Below are 16,302 nucleotides of genomic sequence, written 5' to 3'. Positions count from 1 at the left end.
CCCTCCTGTCTCAGAAATGAGCGCAAAGATAGAGACATAAGGAGTTGAGGTCTTGATTCGGAGCCATCATTTTAAAGCGACGCCAACTAAATATAACTCATGTTTCAGCTGTTTAATCAGCTTTGTGTCATGCCCAAGCCCCCAGGAAGAGCTTTGGGCTTCGAAGCCAGTTTTATATAGTGGTCAAATGTGGAATTACAGTGTCCATCATGTAATGCTACTGGGCCCAAAAATACATTTTCCCAGACTTAAATTGTGAAAGAAATGTCTGTGAATTAGTGGATCCATTTTTTTAGGGTCACAACCCCTGGGATATGACTTGTTTCATCATTTGGATTTGATCCATTTGGTTCAATCACATTTCAAAGGTTTAGAAGAGCTCAGAGTTTAAATTATTTAATCCTCATTCAAGTTCACATGGAGGATAGTGGACTCAGCCTGTGGGAGTCTCTAATGAGCTTGTTCTAAGGGCCTATGGCTGTAAAATACCTGGGTGCTCGGTCGAATTTTTTTGGCTTCCTACGCCACTGAGCAACTTTCATAAGGATGAACTCCCTCTGCCTCAAACACTGTATCTAGCTCTCTATACATCCATTGTCACAGCTGTTTTGTAATAACAGGTTCCAAAAAGACATTTGCAAAGGATACACCTCTGCATCCTCACTCATAGCTGCTTTCAGGAATTGACACATCCGTCAACATGGGGCACTAAGACCGATTTTAAAAGGAAGGACGAGGCGAGAAGGCACAAAATAGAGAAATGAGAAAGGCCGACTGTGTCATGCTGTAACCTTCTCGCCTCCTCAGTCCTTCTATTTTGTGCTATAGTGTGTACATGTAGAGAAGCATATAAATATAATACTCTGATATCCAGTTTGCCAAAGACAGTAGAATTCATCTATTAAAAACAATGTCCATGTAGAGTCGTTAAACCATGGGGCTATCACTGTCTAAATAAAAGACTATTGTTAGCGTCAGTTTTGGGAAAAACACTTTGTATTTGCTTTTTTTTTGTGGAGTTAGACGAGAAGACTGATAGCTAAGAATATCTACTACTGCACAGATATGAGAGTTATATCAAGCTGCTGGTGACTCGGCAAGAAAGAAAATGTGGGTAATTTTCCAAAATGTCAAACTATTCTGATGTAGCAGGAGTTAAGAAAAAAATCAATTTCATTTTTAAACTATTTTTTTAAAAAATGACTAATAAATCTACTTTGTACCTATTTGGTTGATGATATATCTACCTAACGCCATAAACTACAGACTCAAAATTGACCACTGAATTGAATCCTCATTTCTTACAGCTTCCACAAAGATCTATTTTCTTGTACTATTGGATTGGATTCTGATTTAATATGATCATCAACGCTTCAGCGTCGACATGACTTATTTATTTACAAATGTTGGGTGGTCACCCCTGGAGTGCTTTATAAATGTGTCTTGAGAAACCAGGAGTTAGTATTTTTCCACCCCTGGGTCCTTCGTCTCAAGTTATTGGGTTTTTATTTAGATGCTTAACATACAGTCTGATGTTAACATAAGCTTAATAGACTTTCAAGTTATGTTCTAAGTCATAAAATATGTCAGTAATTGACCCACTCATGACCTTTGAAGCTTTTTGGTATCTTAAAATTAGCAGTCTCTATTTCGCTGAACAAAATGTGTAAGTATTATGAATGTTTGTTTGCCACAGAGCTTGTTTTCTTCAATAATCAAAAATCCAATGGAAAAATCCTGTAGGCATTTTTAGGCAGGAACCAGTACAACATTAACTTCTGCGTTGGCCTACAGAAACACATCATCCATGGAGCACTGTTTCAGTGACTCTTCAAATTTACCCGAACCAAATAAAACCACAAAGTATAAACAACACAACACAAGACACAAGTACGGTGCTAAAACATAAATCTTATCCTTTGTGGTTTCATTTCATTGTTGATGATCTTAAGATTCATGTTGTTATGCTGTTGAATCTACAGCGTTCTCCATGTTATTAGCCTGACCCTGTTCTTTCCTGTGTAATATCTCCATTGGTGCTTTGTCACCTATACCAGGATTGAAAACTGGAAAAACCTCACCTCTGAAAGTAGCTTTTAAAGTGCCAATGAGATGCTCATTTTCCACGTTATAAAAGGAAAGCTCTCCGCTGTCATAATTCAAATACACACCAACCGTCTGCGGTCTGGAATAAACAGGAAGTAACACTTGTGGATCTGTGTTAAACTGAAAGCTATCTGCCATGTCAGGGGAAGAGGACAGGATCCAGAAACCATTAGATGTAGTTGGAGGAAAATCTGACATCTTTGAGATGTCAGCTGCACATGTAACTCCGACCCACCAGGACTGTTTGAGCTCTATTTCTGGTAACCCCAAAGAAACCTCCCAGTAGTGTTGTCCAGAAGAGAAGCCAGGTGTTCCTTTGACTGTCAGATTGGTTGCCTGCTGTCCATCAGGAAAATCAACACAGACGTCTCTCACTTTGCGATCATCCCTGATCATGAGATATGCGTTTTCCACCTTGTCAAGTGTAACATTAACTGTTGAAAAATGAAAACAACATTAGGATGAAATCAGACAGTCAGGTTAGAGAAAGTATATCATTATTATTTACAATAATTAAAGTGATTACCATAATACTCCCTAGCTGCTGATAGCTTTGTTGGTTGGACCATCTCTGTAACAGTGAAACAGGCACAATCATCAATACAACAAGCGTTATTGTGTGAGTGATTTGCTTTTATGAACAGCGTCAGAGTTACTTCTTACCTTTCGGTAAAAGATTCCGATTTTCTGGGGAAGAAAATACAAAATGAAATGTTAACCCATGAGTTCTGATTTTACACATCAAGTTTAATTTCATTGTCATGCGAGGTACTACTATCCTGTTGCATTATGGGAAATGGAGAATCCACTTGTTTTTGGAGCTTTACTCATGAGCCCCTTTTACATTGCCTGTTTAAGGCAGGAATGTTGCGCTGTTATGCCGCTTTGCTGGCCTATATTTAATAGGAGTGGGCTGATATTGGTTTTTCAGGGCTGGTACCGATTATTAGTAATTGATGAGACTGATAACCAATATTTGGAACCAATATGCATTTACAATAGAAATGAAAATCTTTCTGTCAATATCGAGAATTTGAAATAACGAACTCCAACACAACACTTTGTGTAGCAGTTAGTGGCTTGCTCAAAGAGGAAAAAACAGTGGCCATAAATACCAGAAAACTGGGAAAATAATAAGATTCAGGAGCTCCTTGCCCTCTGAAAAGAGGATACAATCAGCTGCTGTATAACAGAGAAAGTAAATAACCGTTATTACCATGTTAATGCCAATGTTGTTGTTAAAAAAGTGCTACAGACTCGTATGTTATATGTCACACTAGAGGCTGATGCTGGTGTTAAACATCATGCACATCATGCCTTTTGATTTCATGATGCCGGCATGCCATCTATAATTACACACTGAAGCGGCATGATGCCGCTGTCGTTAGATTCTGTTTAAAAATGCAAAGAAGGCATAAAGAACAGATCTTGTGGCGGTCCTATAGTGGTTGTTTTCAAAATTTGTCTACAAAATGTCCTTCAAAGTTGTGCTAAACACTAAAAAACTAATTTGCTGGATGATATATTTAATACACATTTCGTGAACTTTCACTGGCATATTTAAGAATAAAAAATGCATTTAATGCAATTCTCTGGTCCTTACCCTCAGAGTGGTCACTTCCTGATTTAGCTTTCTTCCCTGAAACAAAGAACATTTTCAGGTTTTTATATCAGAACATAAAACGTATAAAACAAACATTTATCTTATATCGAACGTTACCTCTTTTTCTGAAATACAGCACTCCAAGTAACACTAACATGGCCGTGAGGAGAAGAGCAAAGGCCACCCATCCACCAACTGAGGATCCAGACCCTAAATAAAAGACAGATTTTGTATTTTTGTGTTTTGTAAATAAAAAATAATTAACACAACTCAGCTGTTGAACATGTGCAAATAATTGTATTTCCTCTTTTACCAGGTTGAGGTAACTTTGCCAGGCGCAACCTTGCCTCCTTCGCCTCTTCATTAGAGACGACCACTGAGCAGGAAACCTCCGTGGAGCCAGAGATGAGAAGCCAGCTGTGGACTGACAGCAAACCAGAGGAGTCTTTGCTGTACGTCAGGCTTTTTGAGGTAAGAACCTGCTCTTTATCCAACCAGCTCAGACTCGGCTTTGGATACCAGCCTTTAGACTCACAGCTCACATTAGCCATGTTATCTTCTTTCCACACTACTGACAGAAGAGGTGTGGTTCCCATTTCTAAGGAGAAGGAGAAATGATGAGAAACACTTAATGTAAAGGTCACTTTGATTTTGTGTGTTTTCTCTGCTTTGTACTTGACTCACCTGTCACAATGAGACGGACACTTGCCCTGTCATAACTCTGGTCACTGCTGATGTAACAAGTGTAATCTCCTGCATCCTCAATTGTCACATTTTTCAGCTTCAGACTCACATCGCCTGCTGTCAGCCCACCTGACGCTGCATCCTTTAAGTCAAAGGAGACTCGGCCCACATACGAAGCTTCCTTGGATGTATCCTCAAACTTTCTCCCCCGGTAAAACATGATCGGGGAGTCAAAGTGATCCCCACGGTACCAGCGTACCTCCAGACCCTCTGCATTTTGTGGTGGATTGAGCCAGCATGGTAATGTTGCTGTGTGGCCACGGTACGCTGACACTGGGGTGCTTGAAACTTCAAGGCTATCTGAAACTAAAACAGACAACACGTGTTGTTAGGTAAGTTTCTGTTTCAGCATTATTATGTGTTTTTTTGGTAACAATTATGATACTTAAAATTTCTATTTTATAAGAAGTTTGATTTACATGTGTTTTTTAAATTATAAAGTATGTATTAGTAATATGTTAATACTATAAAAGTATCAAATCTCTCAATTGCCAGAAATGCACACAGTCTGTATTTCGAAACTGTACCTTTAACCCTTTGAAACCTGAACAAATTAATTTCTTTCAAGATAATCATCATCGGGTAAAAACTGCAAAAACAGTTGCGATTTTTAAAAAAAATATAATCATAGATAAATCGCAAAGACCCTCACAGTAAATACAGTAAATACAAACACCTTCATCTGAAGATGCTCACAAAACTGATTAGCTTCCTTTATGCAGACATCCATTAAAATATAAAACCCTGTTTTGTTAAGATTATAATAACAATCATCAGTAATACACTGATGCATTACTTTATCTAGATAGATAGATAGATAGATAGATAGAGCCTCTGATGATATTAGTGGGTAAGTGAAAGTTTAAGAGTTTTCGCACTGCAGATAACAAAATAAAGAGAATACATCTTAATAAACAGTAATCAGAGATACAACCAGGTAGGAATGAGGATAAGGATACGAGTAAGAAATTCGCGCTAATAAAACAGATGTGAAGATGTTGAGAGACAACAGGCGCTTACCGGGAGCAGCACCACACAGCGATGCGTAAAGAGAAACCATAAGGCACAAATTTACCATCGGTGAACCTGTAAAAGGGGAGGAATACAAAGACACTGCATTTAGCCAACCGAAACATTAGCAAGTTAAACGAACTCTCCGCAGTCTTACTAAATCAACACATATTAAATATCAACAGAATAAAAGCATGGTAACATTTTACAATATATAAACAGCGCAAATTAAAATCTCGGCCTACCCATTATGCTGTTGTTTTTTTTTCAAAATCCAGGGCGAAATATCATTGACGCAACTCGAGTTATAATCAATCAAGGGCAGAAATAAGGACCGAATACATATATGCATGTATAGATTCGTCAGCTTTGTCTCCGTGTTACTATTTTTCAATTATTTCTCCTCGGATAATGTGAAAAATCCCACATTCTCTCCACGCTTCGTCCTCAACGACAGATTTACTTTCACTTTTGAAGGCGAAAGGGGAGGAGGGAGTTTGGACACAGTACGCTGTTCATGAATAATTCTGTGTGCAGTTAATGCTCAGCCATGTATGAAATCTAGAAGAAAGTGCGCAGAGACATAAAATAACACCCATAAATAGCATTATTCCATTTGTTTATTTGAAACGTAACTGAAATATATCGAAGCACAACGTTTACAACAATCTCTCTCTCTCTCTCTCAAAACAAAATCAGAAAATTTAAATGGTCACCCATTTGTGAAATTATTGAGTTTTAAATGTATGTATTTTTAACATTTGCTTCTTTCAAATTGTAATGATCTACCACAAGATCCAGATGTCGTGTGCTGCTTTCAGGTGTCTTTCATAAGTATTTAAGCCTTTAAACCCTGAACAATTTGGTGTGATTTCTCTCAAAAATATGGGGGAAATGGTAAAAAACAACTTGGTCAAAAATATTTCACGAATTACAAGAGATTCATATATTAAGATTTATTTTTATTTTATTTTTTAAGCCAGGGAAAAGTCTCTTGGGTTCGGGAAAAAAAGAAAAGAGTTGGGGTAAAAAATAATAGAAGCTAGGGAAAACCAATCAATTACATATTACAATTATGTTACTGAATCAGATTATTTTAAAGTACTTTTAGCCAAGTCTCTTTTTTACCTTGTTTGTTTTTTTTTCTTGTGTTTTTTAAAAACATTTTTTTCAGGAAATTTTCTTGTACTTTTTACAAACTTCTTGCAAAGTTTTGGGTCACTTTTTTAAAAAATAATAATAAATAAATAAAGCCACTTTGCTCAGGTTTCAAATGGTTACATAACATTTCCACTTAATGTCTTTATAATCTGCAAAAATTACACATTTTAACATTCTTGAAAACTGGTCGAATATAACAGTTTAAATATACTATGCATTTTATTTATTCATTTATTTATTTATTGCTCAGATGATCGGTGGACGATGTCAATTAACTCTCACGTGAGTGCGCTGCATAAAAATAAACAGGAGACAGCAAAAGAGACCGGATGTTTTGTGAGAAAAGCTTCAAAATAAATGTTACTGTCAAAAAAAATACCGGTTAGGTGTTTAGAATGTGCAATATCCATATTAACAAATGTGCCCAAATTATTCGGTTGAGCTGCAAACATCTTACCGTGAAAAGAAACAAAAAATAAGCTTAATTTCATAACGATGTACCTTATTTTGAAACGTGTAACCGGAAGATGCTTCCGTTACTGTTTGACTAGTGCAATGATCAACTTTAGCTGTGTCTGTCATAGTCCAGTTTGTAAGATTTTGTGTGGCGTACTTTGCTTTATTCGCTTCGCCGTCGGTTAGAAGCTACTTTTAACATAATGTATGATATTAGTTAGGTTAAGAATGTACATTTTAGCTCGAGTATGCTTAAATTACAGCTAGCTCTGCACAGGTTCTCGGAGGAGTTGTAGTTAGCATTAGCAGTGCAGTTCACTGACCCTTGGCTACATGGCGACTTAGCAACGCTGTTACACTTCTTCAAAGTCCTGAGCAGCGTCATCATTTTTACGGTTTTTGGAAAAAATGTCCCATCTTGCTGACTGTGACGATACCACTCCGTTGCTCAGGGACGATGCAAGCAGGTAAGTGCAGAATTCAGCAGCCTTTGACTTGACTAAGTAGACACTTTTACCTTTTGCATGTGGTTAACATGCAGCAGGGAGCTTTAACTTACAGGTGCAATGTTTAGCAAACAGGCTGTGGAAGCACTAGTATGTTAGTACTTTCACACTGGTGTCTCTAAACTATATTTAAAGTATGTTTAAGTAAATCCCCTAGGGGTGGATTGTTTTGTTGTTTATTTGGGGAATCTGATATATTTACGAGCCTGAATAAGGTGGCAAAAAATTGTAACTCTGTCTCGGCTCAAATCGCTGCCCTCCACCTTACAGTCGCAAGACAGTTAATGAAAACATAGGGGTCGACTGATAATGTTTTTTCAGGGACGATACTGATACCGATTGTGAATAAGACTGATAACCGATATGCATTTACAATTAAAATGGCAATCTTGCTGTCAAAATTTAGAATTTGGGATATAACAAACTCCAACACAAAACTTTGTTTAAATGCTTTAAGCAAATATTTAATCAATACTGAAAATTTTAACATCATGAATGACAAATTCCCAGCAACTTTTTTTCATAAAGTTGAGTGAAAATTTTAATAAAAATTAAAAATAGCTGAGGTTTTACAAAGTAAAACTTTCTCCCATGCTTACACTTTATTGTCATTGTTGATTAATTTTATTGGCGATCATTAAAATAAAATATCATTACAAATAATCAGCAAAATGCAAAATATTGGTTACAATAATCGGCCAGGTTGATAAACTGTCAAAAAAAATAACAACAAAACTTTTAAGGACATGTAAGGATAGACAGGTTTTTAATTCTATAGGCTCCTGTAATTACCTATTGTAGATTACCAAAGTGACATGGTTTTATGATTTCATTGTGAATTTGGCCTAAACTAATAACTTCTTCTTATAATGTATTTTTAATTGATTGTATTTTTTTTGTAGTCATTGCTATATTGATGCACATTTCCATGATTCATAATTTATATGTTTGTTTGCCGAACTGAGATTCTTTTTTTTTTTGTCTCTATTTTCTGACATTGTAGAATTTAACGCCTGTACTGTCTTGTTATCTTGTGCAGTGATGACTCTCAGGATGAAGATTACAGGAGTCGGTGGAGGTCTATCCGAGTCATGTACTTCACCATGTTTCTCAGCAGTGTAGGTGAGGATGCCCACGAGTTTTGGACTTTTGGACCTATTCAGTATAAAAAGCCCCTTGCAGAGACACTTCACCATGGTTCAATCAGTTGTGCATGTTGGGGAAAAAAGGTCTCTTCCATGCAAATGTGGTGAATAATGAGTCAGAAAACTGTCCTGTAACTGCCCTGTTGTGCTGTCAAAATGAAAGTATGTGTAAAAATGTACTTGAGGGGGAAAGGAGATGCACATGGGCAAGAGAGATTCTCTGCCTAATTACAGTTTTTAAAATATCATAGAAAGGTTAATGTACATGGTATGATAACCATCAACTTTCATGCCACGATATACCTTGAAACTGGTACATCGCTGCAACCCGAGAAACAAACTTATCGATAAATCAAGAAACTAAGCAGCAAATTGCAATGAAAATAATTGTTATTTGAAGCCCTTTCTGATATGTTTTATCTCCCTTTTCAGGTTTCACTATTGTCATCACATCATTGTGGCCCTATTTGCAAAAGGTATGTGTGGAATTTTTTTTCTTTCTTTTTTTTGTAAATAATTTTTGACTGATTCTGCCTGATGTCATTAAGACAAATGAAGGCACTTTTATCGAAGGAAAATCTTGGCAGGAGAAACGGGAAGTGAAAGAAGCTACAAAGAACACTTTGGGGACTTTATTTTAGATTTAGCAGAAGTGCTGCACTTGACCTGCGCACCAGTCAAACTAGTTAGTTAGCAATATGTCAATGTCGTCATATTGTTATACTTAGTCAACTGCAGGGTCCTCTATAAACATGCATATGCTTAAATTCATTTGTTTTGTTTTTGGCTTCTAATGCTTCTTACAGATTGATGACAGTGCCAATGCCAGCTTCTTGGGATGGGTGGTGGCAGCCTACAGTCTCGGTCAGATGTTGGCTTCACCTCTTTTTGGCCTTTGGTCCAACTACCGGCCACGTAGGGAGCCGCTGGTGTGCTCTATTATCATCAACCTGTCAGCCAATATCTACTACGCCTACGCTTACCTTCCCAGAACCAACAACAAGTACCACATGCTCATGTCAAGAGCCTTTGTGGGCTTTGGAGCAGGTGATTTGTGGAGGCCTGAATATGTTTCTCATGATTTGTTTTTGACACGTCCACATATCTGAATATCTTTCCTTCTCATTTAATGCTATTGATTTGCTCATAAACTAAACATATGGCTCTGCTCTACTATATAAGGATGTGATCCACGTCACACAACTAACTCCTAACATTGGCTTTGGTCTTTTTATGACAGGTAATGTTGCTGTGGTGAGGTCCTATGTTGCTGGAGCTACATCACTGAAGGAGAGGACCAGTGCCATGGCAAACATGAGTGCCTGTCAGGCCCTGGGTTTCATCCTGGGACCAGGTAAGAATGACTTTTTAAAATACTATTTATTTTGTTGTTTTTGAGAAACATAAACATATGAATCAGTACAACAAAAATAAGTATGCAAAAAAAATAGACCTGTACAATAATTGCACACAGAGTTGTGCATGTTTAACAGTTAGTACAGAACCATGCATTTGCTGTTACACAATTAATTGATGAATCAAAAATAAAAGATGTCTTTTTTTAAGAAAACTAGGAAAAAAGATCAATTCCCTAAACCAGCAGGACCCCCTAATGCTCATCAGCTTTATGGGATCCTTTAAGATAACAGGGACAAGTTATGTTTTACCAAACTGATGTACTTCCAAGAAAGCAGAAAGTTGTTGGTTTGTTGTTGTTTTTTAACACGTGTTTATGTACGTGTGTTAGCTCTGCAGGCATGCCTATCATTCATTGGTGAGCGTGGCGTCACGGTGAGGGTCATAGACCTGCAGCTCAACATGTACACCGCTCCGGCTTTACTGGCTGCAGCTTTCGGCTTCATCAACATCCTGCTGGTTGTTTTGGTGCTGAGGTGAGGCTTTACATGCATGTATACGCAGTGTAGCTCCTTGTTCTGTTTCATTTTTTCAGATTTTGGAATTTGATTTAACCTAATTTAAGATCTGCATACTGTTTACTCTTTTTAGCTACAATTATCTCAGTTTATGTACAGTATTGACTTTTACAATGATATTTTTTTAATGGCTAAGATGTCACTTGTGATTCCCGTCAATAGAGAGCACCGTGTTGATGATGATGGAAGACACATTCGAGCCATCAACTACACCTCTGAAGGTATTAATTACCCGACTCCCTCTTTTTTTCTGCTTCAGCTCTGGTGACAGCCCGGTCTGAAGCATTTTGTTTTTGGGTTTTATGTCCGTCCGATTCTTGTAGATGTACTGTCAGGTTTTATTGTTAGTTTGATGTCAAGATAATGAAGTAAAATTACAATGTTTGTATTTTTTGCTGCAGGATATGGGTCATTTTTCTTAAAATTTTTACTTTCTTGTAGATAGAGATGATATTAGTGAAGAAACTGAGGAGACCATTGATCAGGTGGCAGTCCTGACTTCCAACATCCTCTTCTTCATCGTCATGTTCATCTTCGCTGTCTTTGAGACGTATGTATTTCATTACTGACTACTGAGGCAGTCAAGTTGGAATATAACAATGACACTCATTGCTCCCTTGTACCTTGTTGTGTAAAGTCTCCAAAATCTGCCTGTATATTTTTGTAATTTTTCAGAATTGCCACGCCTCTGTCCATGGACATGTTCGCCTGGACAAGAAAAGAAGCCGTGTTATACAATGGCATCATCATCTGTGGCATTGGCTTTGAATCCATATTGGTGTTTCTACTTGTAAAAGTGGCCTCTCAAAGGTTCCATTTCTTTATGCATATATAGATTAGATAAAAAAATTATTTCAGTGTCAATGAATTTGTTAATTAAGGATGTTTATCTCCTCTCAGGTTTGGGGATCGTCCTGTGTTGCTAGCAGGCTTGGCCATTATTTTCTGTGGCTTCTTTATTCTGCTTCCATGGGGAAATCATTACCCTAAAATCCAGTGGGCAGGTATGTACTGTTTAAACTGCACAGATTAACTTGTCTCCTCTGTTGAGTAATTAGATCAAATGTATGCATGTTATGATTGATATAATATAGCATTGGATTTGTGAATTTGAAATTCTTAATGATACAGTGGAGGTAAAAAAATCCATACGGCATAATATTGCGATATTTTGCATGGCAATATTATATCGCTAGTTTAGTTATTTAAATTATTAACATTACTAGTACAAATTACACATTTAGTAGCCTATTAGGATAATTTTTCAGCTCACTGGATTACTAAATGTTGCCGCAGTAAAAATGACAGAACAGATTGAAAACTTTTGTCATAAGATAAAAGTAATTCTGACAAAAAATTTCCTTAGGGGACATGACTTACAGTAAAAAAAAAAACAAAAAAACTAGTTGTTGTTTTCTTTTTATTTAACCCATGTTTAACAAGAGTCCCACTGAGATCAACAATCTCGATGGACAATGTCAAGTAACAACCGATTTCTTTCACCCTTGTACTTATGAGAGCTTTAACCCTTAGGGACTGTTTGGGCCATTATATGCTCTTTTTCTTCTTTTTTTTTTTTTTTGATAATTTGGCTGTTTTATTGCATATGGCATAAATTTCAGCAAGACTGAGTTTTTTTATCCAATGTTGGAATTTCCAGTTCAGGTCCTACAATAAGTCTCAAATACACTGTGCAAATAAAATTCTTATATTCATTCTATGAAATCAAAAAAGTCTCCACTGAAACCCATTCAAACTGCGTTTTTGATCCCATAGCCATCAAAGCATAAAAACTATTAATTACGATTTTCTATATGATGACTTTTTTTTAAACTGAATTTGGCATATGGAGAAAATACATGCTGTTTCCAGGTACTGTCACAATCAACGCTGCTGTACATCATCGCAGACTAAAGCTACGGTCAGATCTCTGTCATCAGCATCACAATATATCAGCATGTATTTTAAGGCAAAACTCAGTATACCGCAAAATGTTTAAAATCACAATAATATTGTATTGTGATTTTAATATCATTGAGCCTCTGGTGATTCCTTCCCTTAACGTTGAGACAGTAGTATATTGGTGTGTAGTGGTGCCAGTTTTTTTGGCAGCAAGATAAGAATCAGAGTAACGTTTATTGCCAAGTAGCAAGTAGGTTTTTACATACAAGGGATTTGCAGAGGTGTTTGTTGCATAGCAATGCAGAGTAAAGGAAATTAAAGATATAAGCAAGTACTGCAAACAGTCAAGAAGTATCAATAAACTTAAAAAACAACTATATATATATGTATATATATATATATATATATATATATATATATATATATATATATATATATATATATATATATATATATATATATATATATATATATATATATATGTGTGAGCAGTATATCTTTTTGAAATCTGAAGAGCTGAACTGATTTGTGCAGGAATGTACAAATTCTCACAGTGTAATTTCCAGAGAATATGTGCAGTTCTGTACAGCTGAGAGTTACAATGAATAACTTTTGAAAATGAGCTGTCTGGCTGAGAATTCAGGTGTTCCTGCTTTTTTTTCTTCAAATTACAGACCTCAAAAACAACTCTTTAGTCAGTCAGATGTCTAAAGCCGTGACAGCCTCCAACAGCTCTGTGGAGCCAACCGGCTGCCCGTACGAACAGACCTGGTGCCAGTACACGCCTGCCATCAGCCTGGCCCAGTACATCTCATCTGACTTCCTCATCGGGGTGGGATACCCAGCCTGCAACGTGATGTCCTACACACTGTATTCCAAAATCCTCGGCCCCAAACCTCAGGTAAGAAGAGTAGGGTAATGGAAGTTCGCCACAGCACAACTTTTAAGTTGAATTGTGATTAGATTTCTCATTTATAGTGTTCTGTGCTTTTATTACAGTGCTACACTAAGTGGATCTGAGAAAACTTTATTTATATAGCACCTTTAAAAACAGAGTTTACAAAGTGCTTTGACAAACAAGGCAAAGCAAACATTAATGCCGAAACAAGGCCAGACAAAATTTAAAGTAGAATTACACAACAGGGAAACAATTACAAAAAAATAACAACACCAACTTGTACCAATAAGAGTAAACACAATTCAAAGATTATTAGGAAAAAAACCATAAATGATAGTACTAATAATAAATTTAAACACGACTGAGACAGAATAGAAGAATGAATTAAAAGACAAACTAAAATGGATGAATTCAAATAAACAAGTTTGTTTACTTTATTTGGTTGAAAAAAAGCAAATGCAGCACTAAGTGGAATTGTGATAAGAGTAAAAAATAATGTTCAGTGTGTTTACTTTGTTATTTTTGTAAAAAACAAAATAAGAAACCCTTAAGGAACTATTTGAATGCAGACTTCTTTTTATTGCAAACTGTCAAGCATATAAACTGAATTGATTTTAATAACTTCAAAGTACTTGCAGTGTGAATTGTGCAGCAGTATTAACCAGGTAATACAAGTACTGGATCACGACATGGTATTGGCAGATACTCAATATCAAATGACTCAGATCGGGATTGGGGGCCAAAAAAAACTTGATCAGGACATCCCAAAACTTAATTAAATTACCGTATAAAAATCATGCATCTTTTGAGCACCCAGGATGAGGATGTTGACTGTTGCTCTCTGCAGGGTGTGTACATGGGCTGGTTGACAGCCTCGGGGAGCGGTGCGCGGACATTGGGCCCAGTGTTTGTCTCCCAGGCCTACACCATGCTGGGACCCCGCTGGGCCTTCAGCCTCATCTGTGGTATGGTGGTGGGGGCCATCATCCTCCTCAGCTCAGTTTACCACAGACTCATTGCCTTTTCTGTACGCCACGGGAGGATAATAGAATAACAAGACTGATGGCAGTTTTTATCCTCAAAAACTTTAAAACCAAAATCCAGTAATAATGAAGGCTCTTGTTGTTGTTACTCACTTTAAATTGTGGCAACAAATGAGCCTCGGAGAGTTTGCGACTCAGGGTTGACCTTTAAACTCCAAGGCGAAGAGATAAGGCCAGGTTATTTCTCAAGATCTGACCAAAGATGGCTGCTTTGCGAGTTAAAAGGGAGCGAGCACTGCAGCTGCACTTTAACTCACTTGTGAAAGATGCTTCGTGACGCCTTTTCATCGTCTTGATATCAGCGCAATTTCAGTTTTAATTCAAGTTACTGAATGCAGACGTTTTATGTAATTGCATTGTTGGTCTTAAAGATAAATAAATTACAACATTTTTAGTACTTAAACTTCAGCAAAGCCTTTGTCAGCCCTGAAAATGTTCTTTTTGAATAAATTTTTAACATTGAATTGTGAAATGGACTGTGAGGGTACATGAAAACAAATGCTATCAAATTGTCTTGATTTTTATTGATATAAAATGTGCTAACCGCTAAACAGCAGATGTAAAGGTACGGATCGCTGTGTGGGACGTGGTTGCCATCTTGTAAGGAACACTTACAACAGTGGTGGTTACCAGCTTACTTTTTGTTTGGTTTCAACTCATGTTAAATGTTTGCACTCAGTTCAAAAGCAAGAAAATTTACAATGTGCGGGTATGTAAGTGGAGGCAGTGCATTGGGGTCTGTAATCTAGTTTTGGGCTGCCAAGTCATACTGATCTATGTTGATTATCATGATTTCTTTGTTTGAATATTGTTTCTAGGTGCTGTGATTCAGTTTCTCCTGGTTGGGTCCTTTTTTTAAAAAATCCTTTCCACATTTGACAAATGTTTAGCCAAACAATGCAAAAGGTAAGCTGGTAACCACTGTAACAGGCACAGATAACAATACGTGCTCCTCACAAGATTGTCCCCGTCCCAAAATATAACAAGGCGTGATGTCGATTTCACATTCCCTTTTGTGTTTGATTCATCAAATGTGGCATTTACTGTCCTTAATGTACTAATTAAACATCTTTTAAATAGTTATTTTTCTTTTAAAGTGCTGAAAGTGGGAAGCTGTGCAAGGATTGTTGTTGTGCAAGAGACGTCGACAGAAACAAACATTACACAGGCAGTATGAATGAAAATTTTCCAGTCAAATGTTTCCACACTTAACTGTTTTCCTTTCAAGTGCGATTTCAATAATATTTTTTCGTTTCCGTTAATGTCTGCACTGATGGTTGTTTAAACCTGCAGGTCTGAAATTTTTCAGAAAGTGATGTGAATGTGCGCGTGCTAATGATTTACTAACTGATGCATTAAAGGATTAATATGATCTTGAATTGTCAATGTCACTTTGTTAATTTGTATCTATCTCTGAAAAAAGGCTTTGCCACCCCTTATGTGCAGGATACAAGATGATATACTTGATCCTGGGGGGGGGGGTGATTCCCCCAGCTTGTCAGATACTCCGAATCAATAGGCTTTTATAGAAGGTATCATAAAAATAAGTGTTGTTTTTATTATTAGGAGTTGTAGTAGTATTAATAATAAAAATAATAATATAAATATTAATAGACACTTAGACTTAATTCATCTGTCAGCAATTATTATTCCATTGTCTATTTATTTGTTCAACTGGGTAAAAGGATGTTATTTTTGTGTGCAAGTTTTCATATAATTTTCTTGCACTTTTTTTTTTTTTTTTTTTACTTTGTGTTAATTTTTGTTTTTGGCTGATTTCTGTGTCATTTCTT

At 36.7% G+C, this 16,302-nt stretch overlaps 2 protein-coding genes across 2 annotated transcripts; one reads left to right on the top strand and one right to left on the bottom strand.

The window, feature by feature from the left end:
* Positions 1–1,489: 1,489 nt before the first annotated feature.
* Positions 1,490–5,954, bottom strand: LOC121961903 (butyrophilin subfamily 2 member A2-like). Its single transcript, XM_042512002.2, has 9 exons — positions 5,710–5,954; positions 5,474–5,539; positions 4,394–4,759; positions 4,023–4,307; positions 3,827–3,919; positions 3,710–3,745; positions 2,770–2,793; positions 2,633–2,677; positions 1,490–2,540 (listed from the first exon to the last, which is right to left on the bottom strand). The coding sequence occupies exons 1-9, from the start codon at positions 5,711–5,713 to the stop codon at positions 1,963–1,965; spliced, it is 1,497 nt and encodes a 498-aa protein (XP_042367936.2). The 5' UTR covers positions 5,714–5,954; the 3' UTR covers positions 1,490–1,962.
* Positions 5,955–7,148: 1,194 nt separating this feature from the next.
* On the top strand, positions 7,149–15,881 carry mfsd8 (major facilitator superfamily domain containing 8). The gene is made up of 12 exons (XM_042512630.2): positions 7,149–7,548; positions 8,627–8,709; positions 9,165–9,208; positions 9,539–9,779; positions 9,973–10,086; positions 10,480–10,624; positions 10,829–10,887; positions 11,108–11,216; positions 11,342–11,476; positions 11,567–11,670; positions 13,243–13,469; positions 14,314–15,881. The coding sequence occupies exons 1-12, from the start codon at positions 7,490–7,492 to the stop codon at positions 14,518–14,520; spliced, it is 1,527 nt and encodes a 508-aa protein (XP_042368564.2). The 5' UTR covers positions 7,149–7,489; the 3' UTR covers positions 14,521–15,881.
* Positions 15,882–16,302: the final 421 nt, after the last annotated feature.

This window comes from Plectropomus leopardus, chromosome 23 (assembly GCF_026936395.1).
Source record: "Plectropomus leopardus strain MGB_pleo_1.0 chromosome 23, ASM2693639v1, whole genome shotgun sequence".
NCBI classification, from domain to species: Eukaryota; Metazoa; Chordata; class Actinopteri; order Perciformes; family Serranidae; genus Plectropomus; species Plectropomus leopardus.
The sequence above is the reverse complement of the archived record's forward strand: the minus strand, read 5'-3'. Positions and strand labels throughout refer to the sequence as shown.